Source organism: Acipenser ruthenus, chromosome 1 (genome assembly GCF_902713425.1).
Source record: "Acipenser ruthenus chromosome 1, fAciRut3.2 maternal haplotype, whole genome shotgun sequence".
NCBI lineage: Eukaryota > Metazoa > Chordata > Actinopteri > Acipenseriformes > Acipenseridae > Acipenser > Acipenser ruthenus.
In genome coordinates, this window is record NC_081189.1 from 2,288,576 (window position 1) to 2,310,869 (window position 22,294).

General features: G+C 44.9%; 1 protein-coding gene across 2 annotated transcripts; it reads left to right on the forward strand.

The window, feature by feature from the left end:
• The first annotated feature begins 2,352 nt into the window (after window positions 1-2,352).
• Window positions 2,353-22,126, forward strand: LOC117403714 (histone-lysine N-methyltransferase Smyd1-like). 2 transcript variants are annotated; one of them, XM_034006047.3, is made up of 10 exons: window positions 2,353-3,042; window positions 8,438-8,614; window positions 9,022-9,235; window positions 9,931-10,061; window positions 14,158-14,196; window positions 16,349-16,544; window positions 19,121-19,213; window positions 19,454-19,617; window positions 19,965-20,133; window positions 20,857-22,126. In XM_034006047.3, the coding sequence occupies exons 1-10, from the start codon at window positions 2,906-2,908 to the stop codon at window positions 21,010-21,012; spliced, it is 1,476 nt and encodes a 491-aa protein (XP_033861938.1). In that variant the 5' UTR covers window positions 2,353-2,905; the 3' UTR covers window positions 21,013-22,126. The 2 variants fall into 2 exon arrangements, with proteins under 2 accessions (XP_033861938.1, XP_033861940.1); XM_034006049.3 differs by lacking the exon at window positions 14,158-14,196 and having other exon boundaries at window positions 2,358-3,042.
• The last annotated feature ends 168 nt before the right edge of the window (window positions 22,127-22,294 follow it).

Genomic DNA, 22,294 nt, shown 5'->3' on the forward strand with positions numbered 1-22,294 from the left:
TATACCATTGTGTACGGTATATCATCCCATGCGTTGTTGAATGTGTATTTAGTTTGCCTGAACAGCGATATTCAGGTCACTTGATCAAGACTGTCTTCCCCTCTCTAAAGAATGCAATGGACCTTACATTGCTCTTCTCAGTGTGCACAGCAAGAACATCGGGTTACTTTCGGACACGTGCATGTGACTGGGATTGGTATTCACAGACTGCCCAAAAGAAGCATGACAAGTATTGAAACACTCCCACGATGTGTCTAAATAGGAGAAAGAGCTGTTGCTATTGTTTAGCAGTAGGGGTGTAACGATACACCATGTCATGCTACGATACATATCCCGATATGCATGTCCTGATACGATATGGATCAGATGTGCAGGTCCTGATACTATATGGATCACAATATGCAGGTCCTGATACGATATGGATCACGATACATGTACTGGTCCTGATACGATATGGATCACGATACAGGGGATGGTCCTGATGGACTACTTGTATAATGCTTAATAAGATCAAATGATCATTTAAGGATGGGCTATTTTGTTAAAGGACAAAAATGAAATGAGTCCAGGAGAGTATGTGTTCATACCAACTCTAGAACACAATCATTCTTCATTCATGAACCACATGGTGAAGTACAATGAGCTCTGCTGTGCTTTTAGTCTTGTATCACGATACCATACATACCTCTATTATGATACGATACAGGCGCCTATCATGTAAAGAAAGTATCACGACTAATTGATACACAATGAATCGTTACACCCCTGTTTAGCAGGTAGTGAACTCTGTGGACAGGAGCCTGCAGTAACTCGGTCATGCCAGATACAGCACATGCTCTGGGTGGTGACGGAGCTGGTATTATTAACTCTGGTGTTATATTTACAACATGTATTCTTTCCAAAGAATTATTTCATGTAGCAAATATCTCAGGCACATGCCAAGCACACAATAGTACATACAGGCGTTGGTCAGACAAAAACACAGAAAAACCTGCTATAGCACTGTCACAGGGTCTGCAAGGCGCTTGTTCTTGAGAGATAAGTGACAGTTCCTCAGTGATTACTGGCCTCTAATTCTGTCCTCATTCTCGAGACTGTTCCTGGTGCAGCTTCAGTAATTTGTGCAAACTTTGATACAGAAGCACCTGCCAACCGAACCCCTACAATCAGCCTATGATTGCCGGTCAGTCAGATCTGCAGAGTTCTTTTCTTTTGACCCTGAATGTGCATATTTCAGGGACTTCTAATTTTGTGTCCATCCCTTCTGTAGTTTATGTGATTTATGGAGTGAAACTGAAGCTTCAATCACCCCCTTACCCCTTGAAGGTGTTTTTAAAAATATATATATATCTTTGATTCAATATTTTACTTCTCCCATCGGTGACTTAAAATTGCTATTATAAAGCTCTATTATTTTAATGACGTTGTCCAGTGGTGTTCAGAATGTGTGTCTGGGTGTGATTTCAGAACCGGTTCCTGTAAAGGTCTGAATGATCAAGGACACATTGACCCTGCTGATTTCTCTCATACTCTGTATCATGTTTGTACAGAGGGGGCCCTGTGTAAATGAGTTTTTTTTTTTTTACTGAGGACCAGAGCTGTCCAATTCTTTATTATTAATATTTTTTAGTTTTTATACAACTATACAAAAGAAAGTTTAGTTTACTAAATAAAATGGACTAAATAGAAGAGAAGGCGCTACACTGAGACACCACTACTTCAGTAGTTTCCTGCTCATTAAAACACAACATCAGTATGCTGCGTTTTGTTCAGATCGCCCATGCAGTCTTTCCAAATCCATTAAAAAAACTTTGAATCGGATACTTCAGAAGAGCTACTTTGCATTCATCCGACATCCTGCTTCAGAGGCTGAGCCTGTTAAACTGTTCTGATGCTGTGAGTGTGCATTATATTGGTACAGATCTGCACATAGACGGATTGCAGCTGTGTGCCTGCAGCTGGTGTGTCATTGGATTATCAAACAATTATTCTGGTGCATGAATCAGGGTTCAGTTTAACCACGTCATCCTCATTGTTCTCACAGATCCACTGCACACATCTGACATTTCAATCACTCACAATAAATTGCATCCAAATGTCTCACCTACATGGGCCAGTCTGGGGTATGGGGTCCGATAACCTCATCATAACCCAGCCTGAAAAGACACCAGCATCGCTGCAATACTGAAAGTGTGAAGCACATCTGTCATTCATTCAGAGAATAATGTGGGTGGAGAGGTCTACTGGTTGAAGCTAAATTATTCCAGAAGCAATGCCTCGCGGAGGGGGTTGGGGAAGTGTGAAGTCTGGAACGCTCAGACAACTTCTCGTAGTTTTCAACATCCCTTGTGGTCTTAAATCACAACAAGGATCTTGCCTGTCCTATCTGAAACTTCTGGATCCTTGAGGAACACTCAGACAGGCACAGCAACAGGTTTCAGTGGAGCCGCATGTGTGACTGGCACACACATCTATCTCCCAGCTGCTCCGCTCTTGACTGGCAGATGCTTTTGGTTTCTAAAAATACACCCAGGAGAGCTTACCTAGTTCAAAATAGAGGGGGGAGGCAGAAACAAAGTGTAACTTAAAAAAAAAAAAAACTTGGGTTATTTCCAGTGGCTGCTGGATTTGTCTGAAGCAGATTTATTTTCAGATAAAAAGCCACTTTTAAAGACAGCCCCCCGCACCCCCACCCCATTGATCTACAAAAACTATTCATCTCACAAAGTTGTGGACACTCCTTTGAGAGGTGGTATGGCCCAATGGGTGGCAAATCCATATATAGAGTTTGGGCTGGAGGAATGTTAAGGTGTTGAAGTGTCTCTGACTACCCCAGGGATAGCTCCCAAGGTTAGAGTGTGTGACTCCCAAGGCTTTCCTTTCTATTCCTCTTATTCTCCCTGCAATGGCTCTGGAAAATATGGAGAACGTTGAGGTGTTCAACTCCGAAGGCAAGGGCCGGGGGCTTCGAGCCACCAAGGAGCTGTGGGCTGGGGACGTCCTGTTTGCAGAGCCGTCCTACTCCGCGGTGGTCTTCGACAGGTGGGTGCCCTTCATTCTTATTTCATATTGCCAGATCTGGGCTCATGGTGGGCTTGAGTGCTGGGCTGCAGTGTGGAACGTAGTGGGTTTGAGTATCTCACTGGTTAGAGTGCAGGGCTGCAGTGTGGAAGGCAGTTGTTTTGAGTAGCTCAGTGGTTAGAGTGCTGGGCTGCAGTGTGGAAGGTAGTGGGTTTGAGTAGCTCAGTGGTTAGAATGCTGGGCTGCAGTGTGGAAGGTAGTGGGTTTGAGTAGCTCAGTGGTTAGAGTGCTGGGCTGCAGTGTGGAAGGCAGTTGTTTTGAGTAGCTCAGTGGTTAGAGTGATGGGCTGCAATGTAGAAGGTTGTGGGTTTGCGTGAGACAATTACAGAACTGTGTTCTGAACTCATTTTTGGTAGTTACTCTAGGATACAGAGTCCAGGGCATTGTAATTGATGGCAGTAGCACAGTATGAGTTCACAAACTGTAGCTTACTGGTTTTAAGCTCTAGGTTTTGATTGCGATGGGTACATGGCTTCTTGTACATTCATGTCTCGGATTTATGTATTAAATTCACTGGTGGATTTCATTGCTTCTATGAAAGCTAGTAGCCTGTCAGTGTGCCAATGAAATTTCAAAGCAACACCATTCATATCCCCACTGGGTTTGTTCTCACAATACTCTGTGCTTGTATCTAGAGTGTTTTAAATGGACTGCTGCACTGGGAACAAGCAATATTAACAAGGCTGTTCTTTCTTAATATTGAAAGGAAATTATCCTCTTCTTTCACTTTATGGATATCACTGTGAATACCAATGCTGCTGCAACTTTGTCAAGTTAAAGTATCCAAGTGATTCTGCCTCAACAACATGACTAAGTAACCCATTCCATGCCCAATACAGTAAAGCCTTCTGAAGATCAAACCTTGCTTGCCACATTGATACAAATTCATCTAAACCAGGATACCATCAGCACTATAGTCCTATCAGATGTTCAGTTGCCGACTGCTCATTTATTGAGTGTGCATTTTGCTCCACCTGCTGCATCTCTGAGTCCCACACGTGTCCAAGTCCATCCGCGTGCCGCACATCATGACAAATGAATGCTTACTTTAAACCCATTTGGAGGTCAAAGAGAGAATTGCCAGTTACAGTGTGTTGATTATTGTGGCAGCTGGCTGCATTGTTACTCTTTTAACTGGTTCTGCAGTTTTTGCATTTTAGGGTGGCATCATATAATGGGCTCTAGCAACCCAGTCACAGGTTTGATCATTGTTTGGTCATCCGTCACATTTCCCATGCTTTTAATGAATTACACCCTACAGCCTTTCTTCCAGGTCATTAAATCTTGGGGCTGAGTTCGATTCACTCTTATAACAAAGATCGCCCAGCCCTCCTTGCATAGCCACAGAGTGCTGTTGAAGAAGCTATTACTCTGAGGTGCTATCAATTTGCAAGGCATGCTGTCAGAGTCCATCAGAGCTTCTCTCTACCTTCAGTACCTAACTAGCACGTCTGATGAAGCGGTGTTGTTGTTTATTTAACTAGCTCAGCAAACACTGCTATTGCTTGGAGTGATTTCCTGCTGGTCACTGGTGGCTGCCCTTATAAAGTTTTATTTTTTTCCATGGTATTTTGGCAGTTTTCCCATGCTTTTCTCATGGTTATACTCTGCATTTACCATAGTTTACCCTGGCTTGCCATGTTTATTACTATGCGTTACCATACCTTGCTATTCTTTACAGTGCTTACCTATATTTCGCCGTGCTTTCAATGTGCTTTATCACACTTTGCTATGCTTGCACTATGGGAGTCGTGTACAAGGCTGGTCACTGCAGCTGTCTCCTCAATAGCCCAGCAGCCCTCCTGTCTCGTGTGCTGGGCTGTCACTCAGTAAGACAGCAGCTGATATGAACTCTAAGCTCTTATCCTTCCAGCACCCCCATACCTGCTCTCTTGGGCTAAGCCACTGTATGTTATCAGTATAACAAAATCACCATTTTGGAAAAAAAATGGTTGCTGTTCAGGTGCTGTAACAGAGCTTAAATATGCTTCTTTAACCTTGTGTAATGAATCTCCTCCTAGAAGCTGATGAGTTAATAATACTGACATCAGCATAAGACACATACTCGCCTCTCGAGTTGAATGGTAAGTCGTTCGTCTTTGAACTGTATGGTTTGCGGTTGGCATCCAGCCCTTGTCTTTCCATTCAATTCAATGGGCTGAGTTGTCAGTTCTTTATGCTTGGTCCTTCCAGCTTTAACCACTATCCTTCAAACTTTAGACCATAAACCAAAGCAAAGCTTAAAGTGATTGTTACATCTTCCATAACTTGTTGCATTGGAATAATTTTATTACATTTGGAACAACTTTTATTCCATTGTGGGTTTTCAGTAGTAGCTCATGTTAAAGAGAAGCTTCAGATATCTGACCCGGTGGTGATGATTCTACACACACTGCCACCTTTGACTGTCTGCATGGTTCCTGAGTGGCTGTTTTCCCAGGTTGATTTCATAAACGTACTTAAGAATAGCACCCTGAAATGATACAGCACTTTGTCTCAAGCTGTGGTCCCTCTGGGCCCCTGTTTTACATTCCCCAAATATAAAGAGACAATGAGAAATTGGGCCCACGTATTCAAATGGCAAACTTGACAACAGGTCTGCAAAGAAGGAAGTGACATGAACACTTTGTGAATGACATTGTTATGTTTACTGTCTCATGAGTATTTTGTAGATTAGAATACTACATCCTACAAAGTTTAGTAATCTAACAATACCCTGTGGGGGTGTGCTACTAATTACCTTTAAGAAGTATCTACCGGCAGGTATTAAATAAATCCATTCATTAATGTGTTCATTTCAAAACAAGAAAAACTGTCTTTCCCTCACCATTAAGTACCAATTAACGGCAATTAACTTCGGCATTGTTTGTTTTAAAAGCTGACTGGGAGCAGATTTTCCTCTCATAAGGGGCGCTGACATTTTTACTGCTGTACTGAGGCCGTAAGCTGACACTGACATTTTACGAGTACAGCAATGAGTATCAGCACACCTCTAATATCCCGTCACACATGATAAAATCAGTGCGACATTTATTAAAACTGGTCTATCTTTAATTCGCTTCACTGCGTTTTGCCACTTGTGTTCAGAAGAACAAAGGTGCAGCTGTCTGTGGGAGAGTGGAGGAGCAGCCTGGCCTAAAATTAGACTTCTAGGGACAGGCTAGCCACTTGAGAACGCAAACTAGATCCTTTTTGGGTAACAGAAAGTAAACGTGCTGGACTACTGTAGAGCCTGCTGGAAAGCCAAGCAGCCCCAGCGTTTTCAAAGCCATATAGCACTCGAGTTAGTACTCTGATCCAGGAACTCCACTGTTAGATACACACAGGCACAAATAAAAACTCCAGAGACTCAGAGCATGACTACTGTACCTCTGCTCACTCCCTTAGCCTCTTGCTGGAGGATTACTGAGAGGTGACCCAGCTGTATCACCCCTATAGACACCTTGAGCAGAGTCAGACACTAAGTCCCGCAGTTCTGCTACTCCACAGAGCAATGTAACAATACTGACCCTCCTGAAAGGCCTGCTTCTTGAGTGTACTGTACAGTGTGCATGCAGTACGGACTCTTCTTGGAACAGAGTGATTTGCCTGTTCCTGGAATCCTTGGACGCTGTTGGAAGACAAGTCGCTACAACTGAAGTGATTATCCCAGTGTGCCTTAACTCCTAAAAACACAATAATCCCTCCCTGACCTACAGTACACTTCAGAAAAGCATGAAAAATAATGTTAAATATTGCACTACATGTGAAATGTGTAATCATCAGGGTGATAGTAGATGCCACGCTCTGTAGCGCTACATCATTCTCGCTGATGTTTGTTTACCCTGTACGGTGATTCTGATTCTACAATAAAACAAGTGACAGTATTGTGAGTTTTAGTGCTCCTTTATTAAGATCTGCCACTGTTTAGATCATTCAAGTCCCAAACGTGAATTAACTCAATTGCAACAAAAGCAGAAACTCCAGTAACTCAGTTATCCTGGTGTGCAATAACTCCTAAACACACCGTAATCCCTCGTCGTTTCTCTATCTGACTCACAGTACACTTTCAAAAACCAGGTATGATTAGTGGAATTGTAATATAAGGAGTTTGCACTGCCTCGTGTCCCGTGCTCCAGCACCAATGTGCCAAGATGCAGGCTCTTGAGGACATCTGTCTCTCCCTGTCACCACGCCAGCTTCTCATCTCTTCTCATGGAACTTACTAGTACCAGCTGGCTCTGGTTCAAGCACTGAGCTGCCAAGGGAGCTGGCCTTTTCTTCAATGTTCAGACTGTTAAAATGCTGCTGAGAGAGTGTTAACGAGGGCTAGGAAATACGATCACCCCGGTTTTGAACTCATTGCATTGGCTTCTGCTTTAGAGCTGATTTTAATATCCTACTGCTTACCTATATGGTGCTATGTTGTCTCTCCATTATATCTCACTGAATTAATATGGCCATACCTCCCTGGCTGTACACTACGCTCACAGGATGCCAGTTTGTTTCTCGCCCCTAGCCTTCGGAAGTCCTTACGACCTTTGTCAGACGAGCAGAGTCTGTTCCTGTTTTTAAATCTCAATTAAAACATATCCATTTGAAAAGGCGTTTCTTGGTACATTGTCTGAAGGTTGTGAATTAATTTTAAATAGCTGACTAACAACTCAAATGTTTCTTATTTATTTTAAACTGTCTGTTTTTAATAGTATTGCTCTGCTAAAATTTGTTCTGTGGAAATTTCTTGAATTGTGCTATATAAGTCATCGTTGTTGTCTTGAACATCTCTTTATTACATGAAGCCTCTAGAATGAAGCCTCTAGAATGAAGCCTCTAGAATGTCACACCTCTGGTTTAATACATAAAGTCAGAGATGTTACATTTGTGCAGCGCAGGCTTTCCCTTATAAAACAATTCCCATAGTAAAAGCATAGCAAAGGGTAATAAAGCATAGTGAAAGCATGGTAAATTGTGAGTAAGCATTGTAAAGCACAGAGAGATATGGTAAAACATTGTTATGCAGTACATTATCTAGGGTAGCTTTTGAATGAAGGTACCTAAATATGTCTAAGATGTAGTTCTGTTAGCCTCAGTGGTCTATGGAAAGGATTATTGGAAATGCATGTAATGGGTGATACTCTACTGTTATGGATTCTGTTTCCTGTCGGTGAGATGAGATGAGGTTACAAGCTCTAAAACCATTGCATTGTGGTTTAGAAGCTCACTTGCACTGTGCAAGGTCACCAGTTTGCACCCAGCCTCTGCCCTCTCACATACAGTAAGTAAAGACTTACAAAGGAATAAGTGCCAGACCATTTGCAAGGTCATTGTATATGATGAATTCTTCAGTGCTTAGTGTGTGTCGCCTTGTTTCTTCCAGCCTGACGCAGGGGGTGTGTCACAACTGTTTTAAGAAACAGCTGAAACTCCAGCGATGTGGGCAGTGCAAGTTTGCCCACTACTGTGACCGTACCTGCCAGAAAGAGGGATGGGCAGAGCACAAGAGCGAGTGCAGTGCCATCAAGAAGAATGGCAGCGTACCAAACGAGAACATCAGGTGAGGAGCTCAAGGAAACAGGCTGAGTATTATTACTGTTTACTTAGTAAGGATAACCTGGACCCCAGCATGGGGAGTGTATGGGAGTGATGTGCGCTAAGTAGTTTTACAGAAAGACTAGCCAAGGGTTAGAATAGCGTTCCTTATAGAAATATAACGCTGCACACTAAAGTATAATAGCAGGACCATTGCAGTGCTGCCTCAGGGCAGCATTTTATTCCCGATTGACAATACGTTGGCGTTTCAAGGCTACTTTCCTTTTCAGAAATACCAAAAGAAAGTTAATAAATTCAATGACAAAATATGCTATTTCTAAACTGAGCGCTGTTGAGTTTTGTATCGTTATGTGCGGTGTTTCCTTTTCAGAAGGCGTTTGTCTGAACGTGTCTCCCTCTCCCTCCCCCCAGGCTGGCGGCTCGTATCCTGTGGCGGATCGAGAAGGAAGGCAGTGCCCTGTCCGAGGGCCGGCTCACCTCCCTCGATGACCTGGAGAACCACTTGGACGACCTCGGGGAGGACGACATGAAGGAGCTGAAGGTGGACGTCCATAACTTCCTGGACTTCTGGCCGAGCAACAGCCGCATGTTTGGTGTGCAGTACATCTCCCACATCTTCGGATTGGTATGTGGGTCCTGAGACTGGGCTCAGGGTTGAGGGATCACGGGTGCCTTGCATTAGGACAGCCTACCGTTAATGAAATGCTCAAGTCTATTGAGATCAACTGAATTGTGTGTTGCACATTGTGATACTGTAATATAGAAGACGTAAGGAATTTATTGGATCTGTACTTTGGACAGAGGGTAGGAGACACTTTTTTTATGCAGAGAGTTGTGAAGGCAGGTAATAATCACAGATGGGACGAATGGCCTCCTCCCTTGATAAATTTCGTATGTTCTTATCTTACATATCCAACAGCTACAATGCAAAATCTTCTTTTTCACTTTCTCACACACTAGTCTGCTCTCTCACACACTAGCCTCTCACACACACCGCCTGCTCTCTCACACACTAGCCTCTCTCACACACTCGCCTGCTCTCTCACACACTCGCCTCTCTCACACACCAGCCTGCTCTCTCACACACTAGCCTGCTCTCTCACACACTAGCCTCTCTCACACACTTGCCTGCTCTCTGACACACTCGCCTCTCTCACACACCAGCCTGCTCTCTCACACACTAGCCTGCTCTCTCACACACTAGCCTGCTCTCTCACACACTAGCCTGTTCTCTCACACACCAGCCTGCTCTCTCACACACCAGCCTGCTCTCTCACACACTAGCCTGCCCCCACCCTCATCTTCATTTGTTCCTGGCAGATCAACTGCAATGGATTCACTCTGAGTGATCAGCGAGGGCTCCAGGCAGTGGGCGTGGGAATCTTCCCCAACCTGTGCCTGGTAAATCACAACTGCTGGCCCAACTGCACCGTCATCCTCAACAACGGCAAGTACGTAACCCTTTCAGGGGCTCTACACTCCCCCTCTTCACACTGTTTGCACCAGGCATCCTGAATAAAATGTGTAAAACATCTTAGAGGTCCTACACCAAAACAGAAGGCATCCCTATGAACATTTTTCCCCAGTTTTGCTGTTGATGGAATGGGGAATTGAAGTTGATGCACAAGGAGCCATTGGAGTGTGCATGCTGATTGCTGTGCAAGATGAATGTTGACATATTATTATTATTATTTTATTTCTTAGCAGATGCCCTTATCCAGGGCGGCTTACAGTCGTAGACAAAAATACATTTCAAGAATCAGTACAAGTATTAATACAATTAAGAGCAAGATAAAATACAATCACTTCGGTTCTAGCAAGTATGACAAAATACGATTCAATAACGGAGCAGATAACAGCGTCAGTGATAGTTACATCAGGATATAATTAAATACAAAATACTACAGATTAAATGACACTTGACAGATTACAGTACTCTAAAGTACAGGGTTAATGCAGTAAAATAGGGAGCAGATAAGAGCAAGTAAAGTGCATTTAAGGAAGAGTGATAAGTGTCCAGATGGAAAAGAGGAGTTTCTACAGGTGCTGTCTGAAGAGGTGAGTCTTGAGGAAGCGCCGGAAGATGGTCAGGGACTGGGCAGTCCTGACATCTGTAGGTAGGTCATTCCACCACTGCGGGGTGAGGGTGGAGAAGGAGCGGGCTCTGGAGGCAAGGGGAGCGTAGAGGAGGTAGAGCCAGTCTTCTAGTGAAGGAGGAGCGGAGAGGTCGAGTGGGGGTGTAGGGAGAGATGAGGGTCTGGAGGTAACTGGGTGCAGTTTGGTCAAGGCATCTGTAGGCGAGTACTTGAACTGGATGCAAGCGGTGATCGGGAGCCAGTGGAGTGAGCGGAGCAGTGGAGTTGCGTGGGAGAAGCGAGGCAGAGGAAACACCAGGCAAGCAGCGGAGTTCTGGATGAGCTGGAGCGGATGGGTGGCGGACGCAGGGAGGCCAGCCAGGAGGGAGTTGCAGTAGTCTAGGCGGGAGAGTACCAGGGCCTGGACCAGGAGCTGGGTGGTGTAGTTTGTGAGGAAGGGTCGGATTCTTAGTATGTTGCTCAGGAAGAATCGGCAAGTGCGTGCCAGAGTGGAGATGTGCTGGGAATAAGAGAGGCAGGGGTCCAGGGTGACTCCGAGGTTCTTAGCTGAGGAGGAGGGAGAGAGTGTGGTAGATTCCAGAGGAACAGAGATAGAGAGATCAGAGGAGGGGGAGGAGGAGGGAAAGAAAAGGAGGTCAGATTTAGAGAGGTTGAGTTTGAGGTGATGCGATTGCATCCAGGAGGAAATAGCAGACAGACAGGTAGAGATACGGGAGGAGATGGTGGAGTCAGAGGTGGGGAAGGAGAGGAAAATCTGAGCATCATCAGCATAGAAATGGTATGAGAAACCATAGGATGCGATGAGGGGGCCCAGGGGAGCGGGTGTAGAGAGAGAACAGGAGAGGACCCAAGACTGACCCTTGGGAGACTCCTGTTGAGAGAGGGCGAGGTGTGGAGGTTGCTCCACACCAGGTTACCTGGTAAGTGTGGTTGGAGAGGTAGGAGGAGAACCAGGCCAGAGCAGTGCCAGAGATTCCCAGGTCAGCGAGAGAGGATAGTAGAATAGAGTGATCAACAGAGTCAAAGGCAGCAGAGAGGTCGAGGAGAATTAGGACAGAGGAGAGAGAGGCAGCTCGGGCAGAGTTTAGTGAGTTAGTGACAGACAGGAGGGCGGTTTCAGTGGAGTGAGCAGAGCGGAAGCCAGATTGGAGAGGGTCAAGCAGAGAGTGGTTGGACAGGAAAGCAGAGAGCTGGCGATGTACAGCCCGCTCGAGGGTTTTGGAGAGGAAGGGTAGGAGGGAGACAGGACGGTAGCTCTGGAGGGAGGTGGGTTTTTTTGAGGAGGGGAGTGATAGAGGCTTGTTTGAAGGCAGAGGGAAAGAGACCAGAAAGGAGAGAGGTGTTGAGAAGGGAGGAGATGAAGGTAAGTAGAGCAGGAGCAGCAGCTTGAAAGAGGTGAGTGGGGAGGGGGTCCAGGGCATATGTGGTGGGTTTGTGACCCTGGAGCAGGGAGGAGAGGTCAGAGTCTGAGAGGGGGGAGAAGGTGGAGAAAGAGGGTGAGTTAGTAGGGGATGCAGTGGGTGTAGGGGTTGGAGCAGGAGAGGTGTTAAAGAGTTTGCGGATATCTGAGATTTTAGAAGAGAAGAAAGAGGCAAAGTCATCAGAGGAGATAGAGGAGAGAGGAGGAGGGGGAGGGTTAAGGAGGGAGGAGAAGGTAGAGAATAGTTTACATGGGTTGTTAGTGGAGGCTTGGATTGTAGATTGGAAATAAGAACATTTAGAAGAGGAGAGAGTAGAGGAGAAGGAGGAGAGGATAGCGCAGTAGAGGTCTAGGGAAGCAGGGGGTTTGGTTCTCTTCCATTTCTTTTCAGCAGATCGCAGTGTGGTTCTTGCTGAGTGGAGTGCAGAGGAGAGCCAGGGTTGGGGAGGGGCGAGCAGGTCGGGAGGTGAGGGAGGAGGTGAGGGAGGAGAAGAGGGTGGAGGTAGCAGAGTCTACAGAGAGTTGGGAGAATGTGTTGATTGGAGGGAGGTGCGAGAGAGCGGTGGAGGCAAGGGCAGAGGGGGAGAGAGAGCGGAGGTTATGGTGAGAGGTGACAGTGGGGGTAGGAGGAGCAGGGAGAGAGGGGAGAGACAGAGAAAAAGAGATGAAATAGTGATCAGAGAGGTCCAGGGGGGTGACAGAGAGGGTGGAGGGGCAGCAGGCCCTGGAGAAGGTGAGGTCCAGTTGACAGCCAGCTTTGTGGGTAGGTGGGGATGGAGAGAGACAGAAGTCAAAGGAGTAAAGGAGAGGGAGGAATCCGGCAGAGTGGCTGGGGTTGGAGAGATGGATATTGAAATCACCTAACAGGACAGTTGGGGTGGACAGAGAGGGGAGGGAGGAGAGTAGATAGTCAAGTTCATTGAGAAAGTGAGCGAGAGGTCCAGGGGGATGGTACAGTACAATTAGCAGGAGTTGACAGGGAGAGGTAAGTTGGACAGCATGAAATTCAAAGGTGTTAACAGAGAGTGAGAGGTCGGAGGGGACAGAAAAGAGTAAGGAGGAAGAGAGGAGAAGACCAGTCCCACCTCCCCGTCCAGTGAGACGCGGGGTATGGGACAGGACGTAGAGAGAGGACAGGGCGGCAGGAGTTACAGTGTTATCAGTGGACAGCCAGGTTTCAGTGAGAGCAAGGAAATCGAGAGAGGTGGGAGGCAAAGACAGAGATTAAATCAGCTTTGTTAGCAGAAGAGTGACGGTTCCAGAGTGCACCAGAGAGAGTGCGAGGGGGGCGAGGGTGAGGGGGGGGGGGAGAGACAGCGGGATGAGGTTAGAGGGGTTGGAGGAGCAGCGGTGGGAAGAGGGCAGAGAACGAGAGCAAGAGGACAGAACAGGGATGTGAGAGACAGTCATAGCAGGACAGGTGAGACAAATAGGCACAATGGGAGTGGGAGCTGTGGCCCAACAGCGTCTCGGTGCAGGCGTCGCCTCACTGGACTCCCCCAGTTAGACTCCCGGCTCTTTTGTTGAGAGGATCTTCAGATGGCTGGCGCTTCGTGCTGGCATATTTATACAGGGTGCACATCTCTTTCCAGCCAGGGACCCTGTCCTCACATTGGATGGTGGAAGTCAAGCCCTTTAAAACAAGCTTGCTGCTCATTCCTAAAGCTCCCCAGCTCAGTGCTAATGAGTCCTCCTTTCTACAGTCTAAGCAGCACCATTACAGTGTGGTACATGGCAATTAAAGTATTGTAATGTATTGGCTGGTCTTTATAACAGAGGTTTTAAAAAACTGAAAACTAATAAGGCTGCTGTGCTTTGGCATCCAACTACTTCCCATTGAAATGTGCCTAATTATTACACATATTGGTACCAATCCACCCAAAGTGCCATGTTCTATGGAGGTCTCTGTGATCAACAGGCAATACAAATACAAAGTCTGCTTAGACAAAACAAAGTAGCCATTACTAAATGGCTGTTGAAATGGATTCTTTCTATGTCATGTAAACTGCCGATTTTCATTTTGTCTTTCAGTCACGAGGCAGTAAAGTCAATGTTTCACACCCAGATGAGGTGGGTTGGTCTCGTGCACTGCCCCTTACTTTACCCTGAAATCCTTACCTGACCATTACCTCCTTACCCTACCCCTCAGCCACTGAGCCCTGGGCACACAGCTCCTTCCACACATCATCAAGAGCACCATCCTTACCTGACCATTACCTCCTTACCCTACCCCTCACTGAGCCCTGGACACACAGCTCCTTCCACACATCATCAAGAGCACCACTGGCCATGTGATTTCCTGTTGACATGTCATTATGTATTATTATTAGGAGTGCAACAATCCCATGCAATTTACATGATACAGCACAACAACATGGCTTAACCCTAACCCTAACCCTAACCCTAACTACCTGACCATTACCTCCGTACCCTACCCCTCACTGAGCCCTGGACACACAGCTCCTTCCACACATCATCAAGAGCACCATCCTTACCTGGCCATTACCTCCATACCCTACCCCTCACTGAGCCCTGGACACACAGCTCCTTCCATGCATCATCAAGAGCACCACTGGCCATGTGATTTCCTGTTGACATGTCATTATGTATTATTATTAGGAGTGCAACAATCCTATGCCATTTACATGATACAGCACAGTGTCATTGGGTTGTGTATCCGGATACAAGCACAACAACATGGCTTTTTGTAGTTCACCATAAGTGTATAAGTCTTTAAACAAAATAGTCTATCATTAATGATCACTTGATCTTATTATGGGTCATACAAGTAGCTCGTCTGGGTCTGTGAAACTACACGATAAGGTTCTAAATCTTTTGGCAGACAGAGATTTAAAGGGTTAATGTAAGTGAACAGTAGTACAGTGGCTCACTGAGGACAAAAAACGATACAAAAACTAATTTGTTATATCGAGATCACAAGATAATTGGTTCAGGTTCTCTGCATTTCAATTCCGTTCTTTCATTTTTTTTTCAAGACTGCAATGATCCACTGTGTGAAGGGCCACTCTTTTTACACGTTGACAGCATCACATATATACCAAACCATCCTAGATTCACTAACGTTCCCCCCCAAGTAGAAAGCCCCCTCCCGCCCGGACCACAGCATGGATCCTGCAGTGCTTCCCTTCGGCCCAGGAGCTCCCGGCTCAGGAGCAAGTGTTTTATTACTTATCTTTAACGGAATGCGTGCTATTTCTTTACGAGGTTCACGGTGGTTTTCACTACATGACACAGAACACTAATGCCATCCCATCTCCACCCATGCGAATGCTGCTTCTTTTGGAGTTTTGGAATTATTACAAGTCAGCTGAGACAGGCTTTGTTCTGATAATCAGGTGGTTTGGATACTAAAATTCCTTAATTCACGTTTTTAATTAAAAATAACACCAGTCTTTCTTCTTTCTTTCTTTCTTTCTTTCTTTCTTTCTTTCTTTCTTTTATTTCACAACCATGTTTTGTTCCTCACCACCCTAAACCCATTTCCATCTCTACTGAAAGCTGAGAGGTGAAGCTTCCCTCGGCATGGGGGAAGGCTGGCACTTCTATGGCATGGCTTAGCGCAGCTGGCAAGCTAATGAGGGCGGACTGTGTACGAGTTGAGGAGAGAACAGCCTCTGTGCTCAGTTACAAAGTGAAATACTCACAGAATCAGATCCATGCCCTTCCAGCAGGAGGCGCTGCTACGCAGTGGTGATTCAGCTGTCTGAGAAGGAGCGGGTGGACAATCCCTGCAAAAATGAGTTGAGAACAAAAACTACACTGTTGAAAATAAATAAGAAAATGGCAATTTGACAGCCCTGCAAAAAACATAAACCAATTCATATTAATCATTTATAAAAGAAGACATCTCTTATAAATTCCAAATAATATAAGCTCCAAATAAGCTTAGTTTTTTTTAACTTTTCTGAAATATTTTTAACAATGCATTTCACTTTTTATGACTTTTTCGTGGCCAGCAGTAATCATGCAAAACCTCCTCCTCGATCTAGTGGAAATAGGTTTTAAATGAAACCTTTGCCTTTTTATATGAAAGTCAATTTTTCCCTCTCTAAGTACGAGACTGCTTGCCAGCTTTAGGCACAGAGGGCTGTTCTGCGTCAGTATTCCTCAGCACCACTCGCATCACTTTAGAGAGCCCTGTCCCTGCTCGCTGCCCCTGTCCCTCGCTCACCGCTGCCTGCTGTCTGTGTGTGTTTCCCAGGATCGAGCTGCGCGCCATCGGGAAGATCTCCCCGGGAGAGGAGCTCACTGTGTCCTACGTGGATTTCCTCTGCCTGAGTCAGGACCGCAGGAAGCAGCTGAAGCTGCAGTACCACTTCGACTGCACCTGTGAGCACTGCACCAAGGGGATCAAGGACGACCTCATGGAAGCTGTCAAAGAGGAGGAAGGAAACAAGGTGAGGGGTGAAGGATTGAAGACCCCCATTGCTCAGCAGTTTGAGACAGGAAGAGGATTCATTTGAATCCCAATTCAGACTAGAAAATGGATTTGGGAATCAGGTCCTCAAATAGGTAGCTTGAATCCGATTACATTGTAATTGTAAGTTACTTGCACAAAGCAAGCGTGGTGCGCCTAATTAAGTTCCTAGGGGGAATTAATATTCGTTCCTGGGGGAACAAATATTCAGGGGGAACAAATATTCTCTGACACCGGCACTCAAGTCTCAGTTATCTGCATAGGGGTCCACTTAAATAAGTGAATCCCTTTTACCTAGTGGCTGTAAAGCTGGCCATGTAAGGCCTGACTTCTATTATATGTAAACTTATGGAAACTATAATAAGATCCAAAATGGAAAATTACCTATATGGTAACAATATCCTGGGAGACAGTCAGCATGGTTTTAGGAAAGGGAGATCATGTCTAACTAACCTACTTGACTTTTTTGAGGATGCAACATTGAAAATGGACAACTGCAAAGCATACGACATGGTCTATTTAGATTTCCAGAAAGCTTTTGACAAAGTCCCACATAAAAGATTAATTCTCAAACTGAACGCAGTAGGGATTCAAGGAAATGCATGCACATGGATTAGGGAGTGGTTAACATGTAGAAAACAGAAAGTACTGATTAGAGGAGAAACCTCAAAATGGAGTGAGGTAACCAGTGGTGTACCACAGGGATCAGTATTAGGTCCTCTGCTATTCCTAATCTACATTAATGATTTAGACTCTGATATAGTAAGCAAACTCGTTAAATTTGCAGACGACACAAAAATAGGAGGAGTGGCAGACACTGTTGAAGCAGCAAAAGTCATTCAAAATGATCTAGACCGCATTCAAAATTGGGCAGACACGTGGCAAATGAAATTTAATAGAGAAAAGTGTAAAGTATTGCATGCGGGCAATAAAAATGTTCATTATAAATATCATATGGGAGATAGTGAAATTGAAGAAGGGAACTATGAAAAAGACCTAGGAGTTTATGTTGACTCAGAAATGTCTTCATCTAGACAATGTGGGGAAGCTATAAAAAAGGCTAACAAGATGCTTGGATATATTGTGAGAAGTGTTGAATTTAAATCAAGGGAAGTAATGTTAAAACTCTACAATGCATTAGTAAGACCTCACCTAGAATATTGTGTTCAGTTCTGGTCACCTCGTTACAAAAAGGATATTGCTGCTCTAGAAAGAGTGCAAAGAAGAGCAACCAGAATTATCCCGGGTTTAAAAGGCATGTCGTATGCAGACAGGCTAAAAGAATTGAATATATTCAGTCTTGAACAAAGAAGACTACGCGGCGATCTGATTCAAACATTCAAAATCCTAAAAGGTATAGACAATGTCAACCAGGGGGACTTCTTTGACTTGAAAAAAGAAAAAAGGACCAGGGGTCATAAATGGAGATTAGATAAAGGGGCATTCAGAACAGAAAATAGGAGGCACTTTTTTACACAGAGAATTGTGAGGGTCTGGAACCAACTCCCCAGTAATGTTGTTGAAGCTGACACCCTGGGATCCTTCAAGAAGCTGCTTGATGAGATTCTGGGATCAATAAGCTACTAACAACCAAACGAGCAAGATGGGCTGAATGGCCTCCTCTCGTTTGTAAACTTTCTTATGTTCTTATGTTCTTATGTCACTGGAAAGGAGAGGCCCTGTCCATGACAACAGCCCTGAAAGACCACGACTTGAAAGCGTTCCATGTTTACTGTACTTTAGAAAACAGCTGTGTCTTATTATAGATTAACTTATCAGTCCGGGCTTATCAAGCAGGCACTCTGTCCGGCTCTGTCCGAGGTGCCAGCTGATATCTTTATCAGCCACTCCAATCAATTGTGATCCAACAATGGGGCCTGCTGGGAAAAATCCCCAGACTAGCAGCTCCACCAAGTGTGTCAGCAATGCTATGCGGCAATGCTTCATAATAAACAAATGAGTCCCTCGCATCTTTCATTCAGCACAAATACAATAAGTGCAGCTGGTTGAAAGAGCTCTCCTGATCACCAGTGGGGTGTGAGAGAAGATCAATCCCATGCAGATTAACATTGAATAAAAGAGAGGGACATATTTGCAAAGCGTTTCCTCCATTCTTTAATTAACTCATTTGAAAGGAAAAAAAAATCCTGTTAGTGTTACAAAATGAAAAAGCAAACACACTTAAGAGGACTTGAAACATACAACTTAGCTGTTTGGTTCTAGTTTTGTAAAATTAACAGGTGATTTTACAGGGACTGTCACCTTCTACTGAAGAATACCAGTTGGCACAGCAGGGGAATGTGTTTGTCAAAGACATGGTGCAGCAGTCAGTGTACTGAAACAGATAGATCAGCTCATTATTAAGACCACTGTCTGTCTCTCTGTCCCTAAATGTGTAGACAATGTGAAAGTCATTGTACCCTCTTTGGTGGTGGGAGAAGAGCGATCCCTTGTAGAAATGTGTAATGTTTTAACTGCTCGTTTCTGAATAACTTGGATGTTCTGGTGTGCAGCACGTCCGGTGAATGAGCCCGATGTTTCTGCTGTGTTTTCCAGCCCTCGGCGGAGGTGGTGAAGGAGGTGATAACGTTCAGCACTGACACCTTGCAAAAGATTGAGAAATCACGATCAGAGGGCAACTACCACGAGGTACAGTCCTGCCTGCCTGCCTGCCTGCCCCTAGCAGCACGCAGGTTTTATTTAAAACTAATTTCAGCATAGCATGCAGTGCCTCCCAGTGGACATCTGTAGTAACTGATGCTTCTTTTAATGATACTTTTCATAGCACACAGTGCCACCTCCTGGCCAAATACTGTAGCTTTTTGAATATGTTTGTGGTTGCATGTTGTCCAGATCTGTGATCTGTGCCCTGCCCTTGTGTTGTGTCAGGTGGTGAAGTACTGTCGGGAGTGTCTGAAGAGACAGGAGCCGGTCCTGGCTGAGACCAACATCCACATGCTGCGGGTCCTGAGCATCGCCTCTGAGGTGCTATCCTACCTGCAGTCCTTCCACGAGGCTTCTGACTACTCAAACAAGATGGTGCAGGGATACCTGTGAGCACAGCGATTAATACACAAGAAACGACAACTTAATACACAAGAAAAAAGATGACTATCTCCTTCCCTCTGTCCTAAGTTTGTCTCCACTATGTGTCTTCTGGTCCTGGTTTCTGTGCCGGGCTTGAAGTCGTTGGTTAGGGTTACCCCCCCCCCCCCAAATTATTTTTTTGTCCTGGGCTAAGTAAAGGCAATTTGTATCGTCAACCTATCTTCATGTAACTCATTCCTTTAAGCCCTCCTGAGATTAGTTTGGTTGGACTCTTTCGTGAACCACAATGTCCTTTTGGGGATCAGAACTAAACGCAGTGTTCTGAGACAGGTTTCTTCTCCTTCCCCTCCAGGAAGCTGTACCACCCGAACAATGCACAGCTGGGCATGGCTACTATGAGGGCGGGCGTGACGCACTGGCACGCAGGGCTGATCGAGGTCGCGCACGGCATGATCTGCAAGGCCTATGCCATCCTAATGGTCACACATGGGCCCACACACCCCATCACCAAGGACCTGGAGGTGGGTGAACCCAGATCTGCCAACTGGCACTACACTACAGGGTCACCACAGGAATGAATTGCAGGGCAGGAGTACAGTATATATACTGTATTACATATCATAACATGCATCCCCTCAATTTACAGCTCTTAATTCAAAATGAGAGCTGTCAGTAAGATGAAAAGGTTGACCATGGACATGACAGCAGTATGTCAATAGTGCTGTATGTACAGAATAGAACAGAATAATAGAGGCAATGAAATTTATTTTATTCAAGTTTTTTTTTTATTTTGTAAGATTTGTATTATCACGATGATTCGGATAATTAATAATTAATAATGCTCAATTCACGTGTTTATTTCTTTCAGTTTAAGGGCAACTAAAAAACCTGTCCCGTCCCAAAGTGTTCTGGAATTATGGGGCCAGGTGGCAACCCAAAGTGTGAGGCACCCTAATGTGCTTCTTTCATAACTGCACATGTGAGACCACTGGAGTGAAAGGAAGGGCTCACCAGGAGTTATTTCATTAGTTAGAAGAGCCCCTTTAATAGCCCACTGTAGTTTCGACATATTTCCATGCTTTTCCCATGGTTATATTAGGCATTTGCCATAGTCTACCCTGGTTTGCCATGTTTATTAATATGCTTTCACTGTGCTCTGTTACACTTCGCTCTGCTTTGAAGGCAGGCACATTCCCTCCACATAAAGGATCTCACAGGTGTGTGTGTGTGTGTTTGCGCTGCAGGCAATCCGCATGCAGACGGAGATGGAGCTTCGAATGTTCCAGCAGAACGAGTATGTGTACTACAGCATGCGCGAGGCAGCGCTCAAGAACCAGCCCATGAAGATGATGGCTGAGCCAGGACAGGAGGCCATCAAGAACCTCTTCCATAAGAAGTAACCCCCCCCCCCGCCTCTCCTCCACGGACACTGGCTGAGTCAGCAAACATGCTAGCACCATGCTGTCTATTACCACACGGGGCTCACGCTGTTGTTATCAGATCTGTCTAGAGACAGCGCTGGAATAATCAGGGATTCAAAGTACAGGCAGGATATCAATCTAAAAATAAAAATAAGAAATACTTTGTTTTTTGTTAAGTTGCTGTTAGAGATCATTGCTATTTTTTTGTGCATTTCTTATTTATTTCATATTCATCCATATAGCCCTCTATGTAATTGCTTAGTCACAAGCACAGACTGTGTATGGTGTGATGCAAACATTTCCCACTGAAAAAGGAATGCTTATAATGGAAAATGAAAATAGGAAATAGAAAAGGATGAAAGTTTAATAAATGTGCAAAATGATGTCAAGTCTGCAGGGAGCAGTCAAGCCCATTTAAATGCAAAGTGACAGCAGTAAGAATCCGTTCTCATGGGGATGAGTAAAAAGGCACGCAGGTCAAGCCTGTGCACAGTAAAGTCCCAGTAGCTGCTGGTTCAATGCCGGCCGTTCTCTGCTATAATAATGCTGCTCTTTTTAATGCTGAGCCAGCTGGCTGCCTCCTGTGCCAAGTCGTGCTGCCCAATCATTAAGCACAGTATTGCTGTTTCCACTGGAGATCACAGGCCTGACTGAGAGCCAAACAGAAGAGTCTTTCTGAAGCGTGGTGTCTCTCTACACAGTGTATATTAACCTGCAAAAATTCACCTGCAAGTTTCACTCCAAGGAGGCTAGCACAACAAGAAGTCACTGTGTAATCCCCACCTTCAGGTGAAACAGCTTTTAATGCTTTTAATGCTGGTAACCCATCTGAGGAGAAAAATATTGCAGCGCATTTCAAATCACTAAAAACAATGTCATGCCATTGCCTGTTATGCTTGAACACATAAATGAATTGCACCTTCAGGCACCATAAGCAACTTCCTCGGTTATTTGTTTATGTAGATTTGGAAAGTCTGTTATTGATTTGACTTTTGTGATATGGGGCTCTACAGTATGTGAATGTGTTTGTTCTGTGATTAATCCCTGCATATAAAAACACAAATAGGAATAAAGATGTTTGACATTAAGCACATATCTGTAGTCGTGTCATTTCTTGCCTCTAGATTCTGTGATTTTTAATTCTGATGCTTTGTGGTGTGTTTGTGTTTGAATGAAGAGGCTCCTGTGGTCTCTGTATGGTTTCCCAGGGAACGTGATGAGTGATGGTTAGACCGTGCTGGTGCTTCTGCGTGCTTCAACT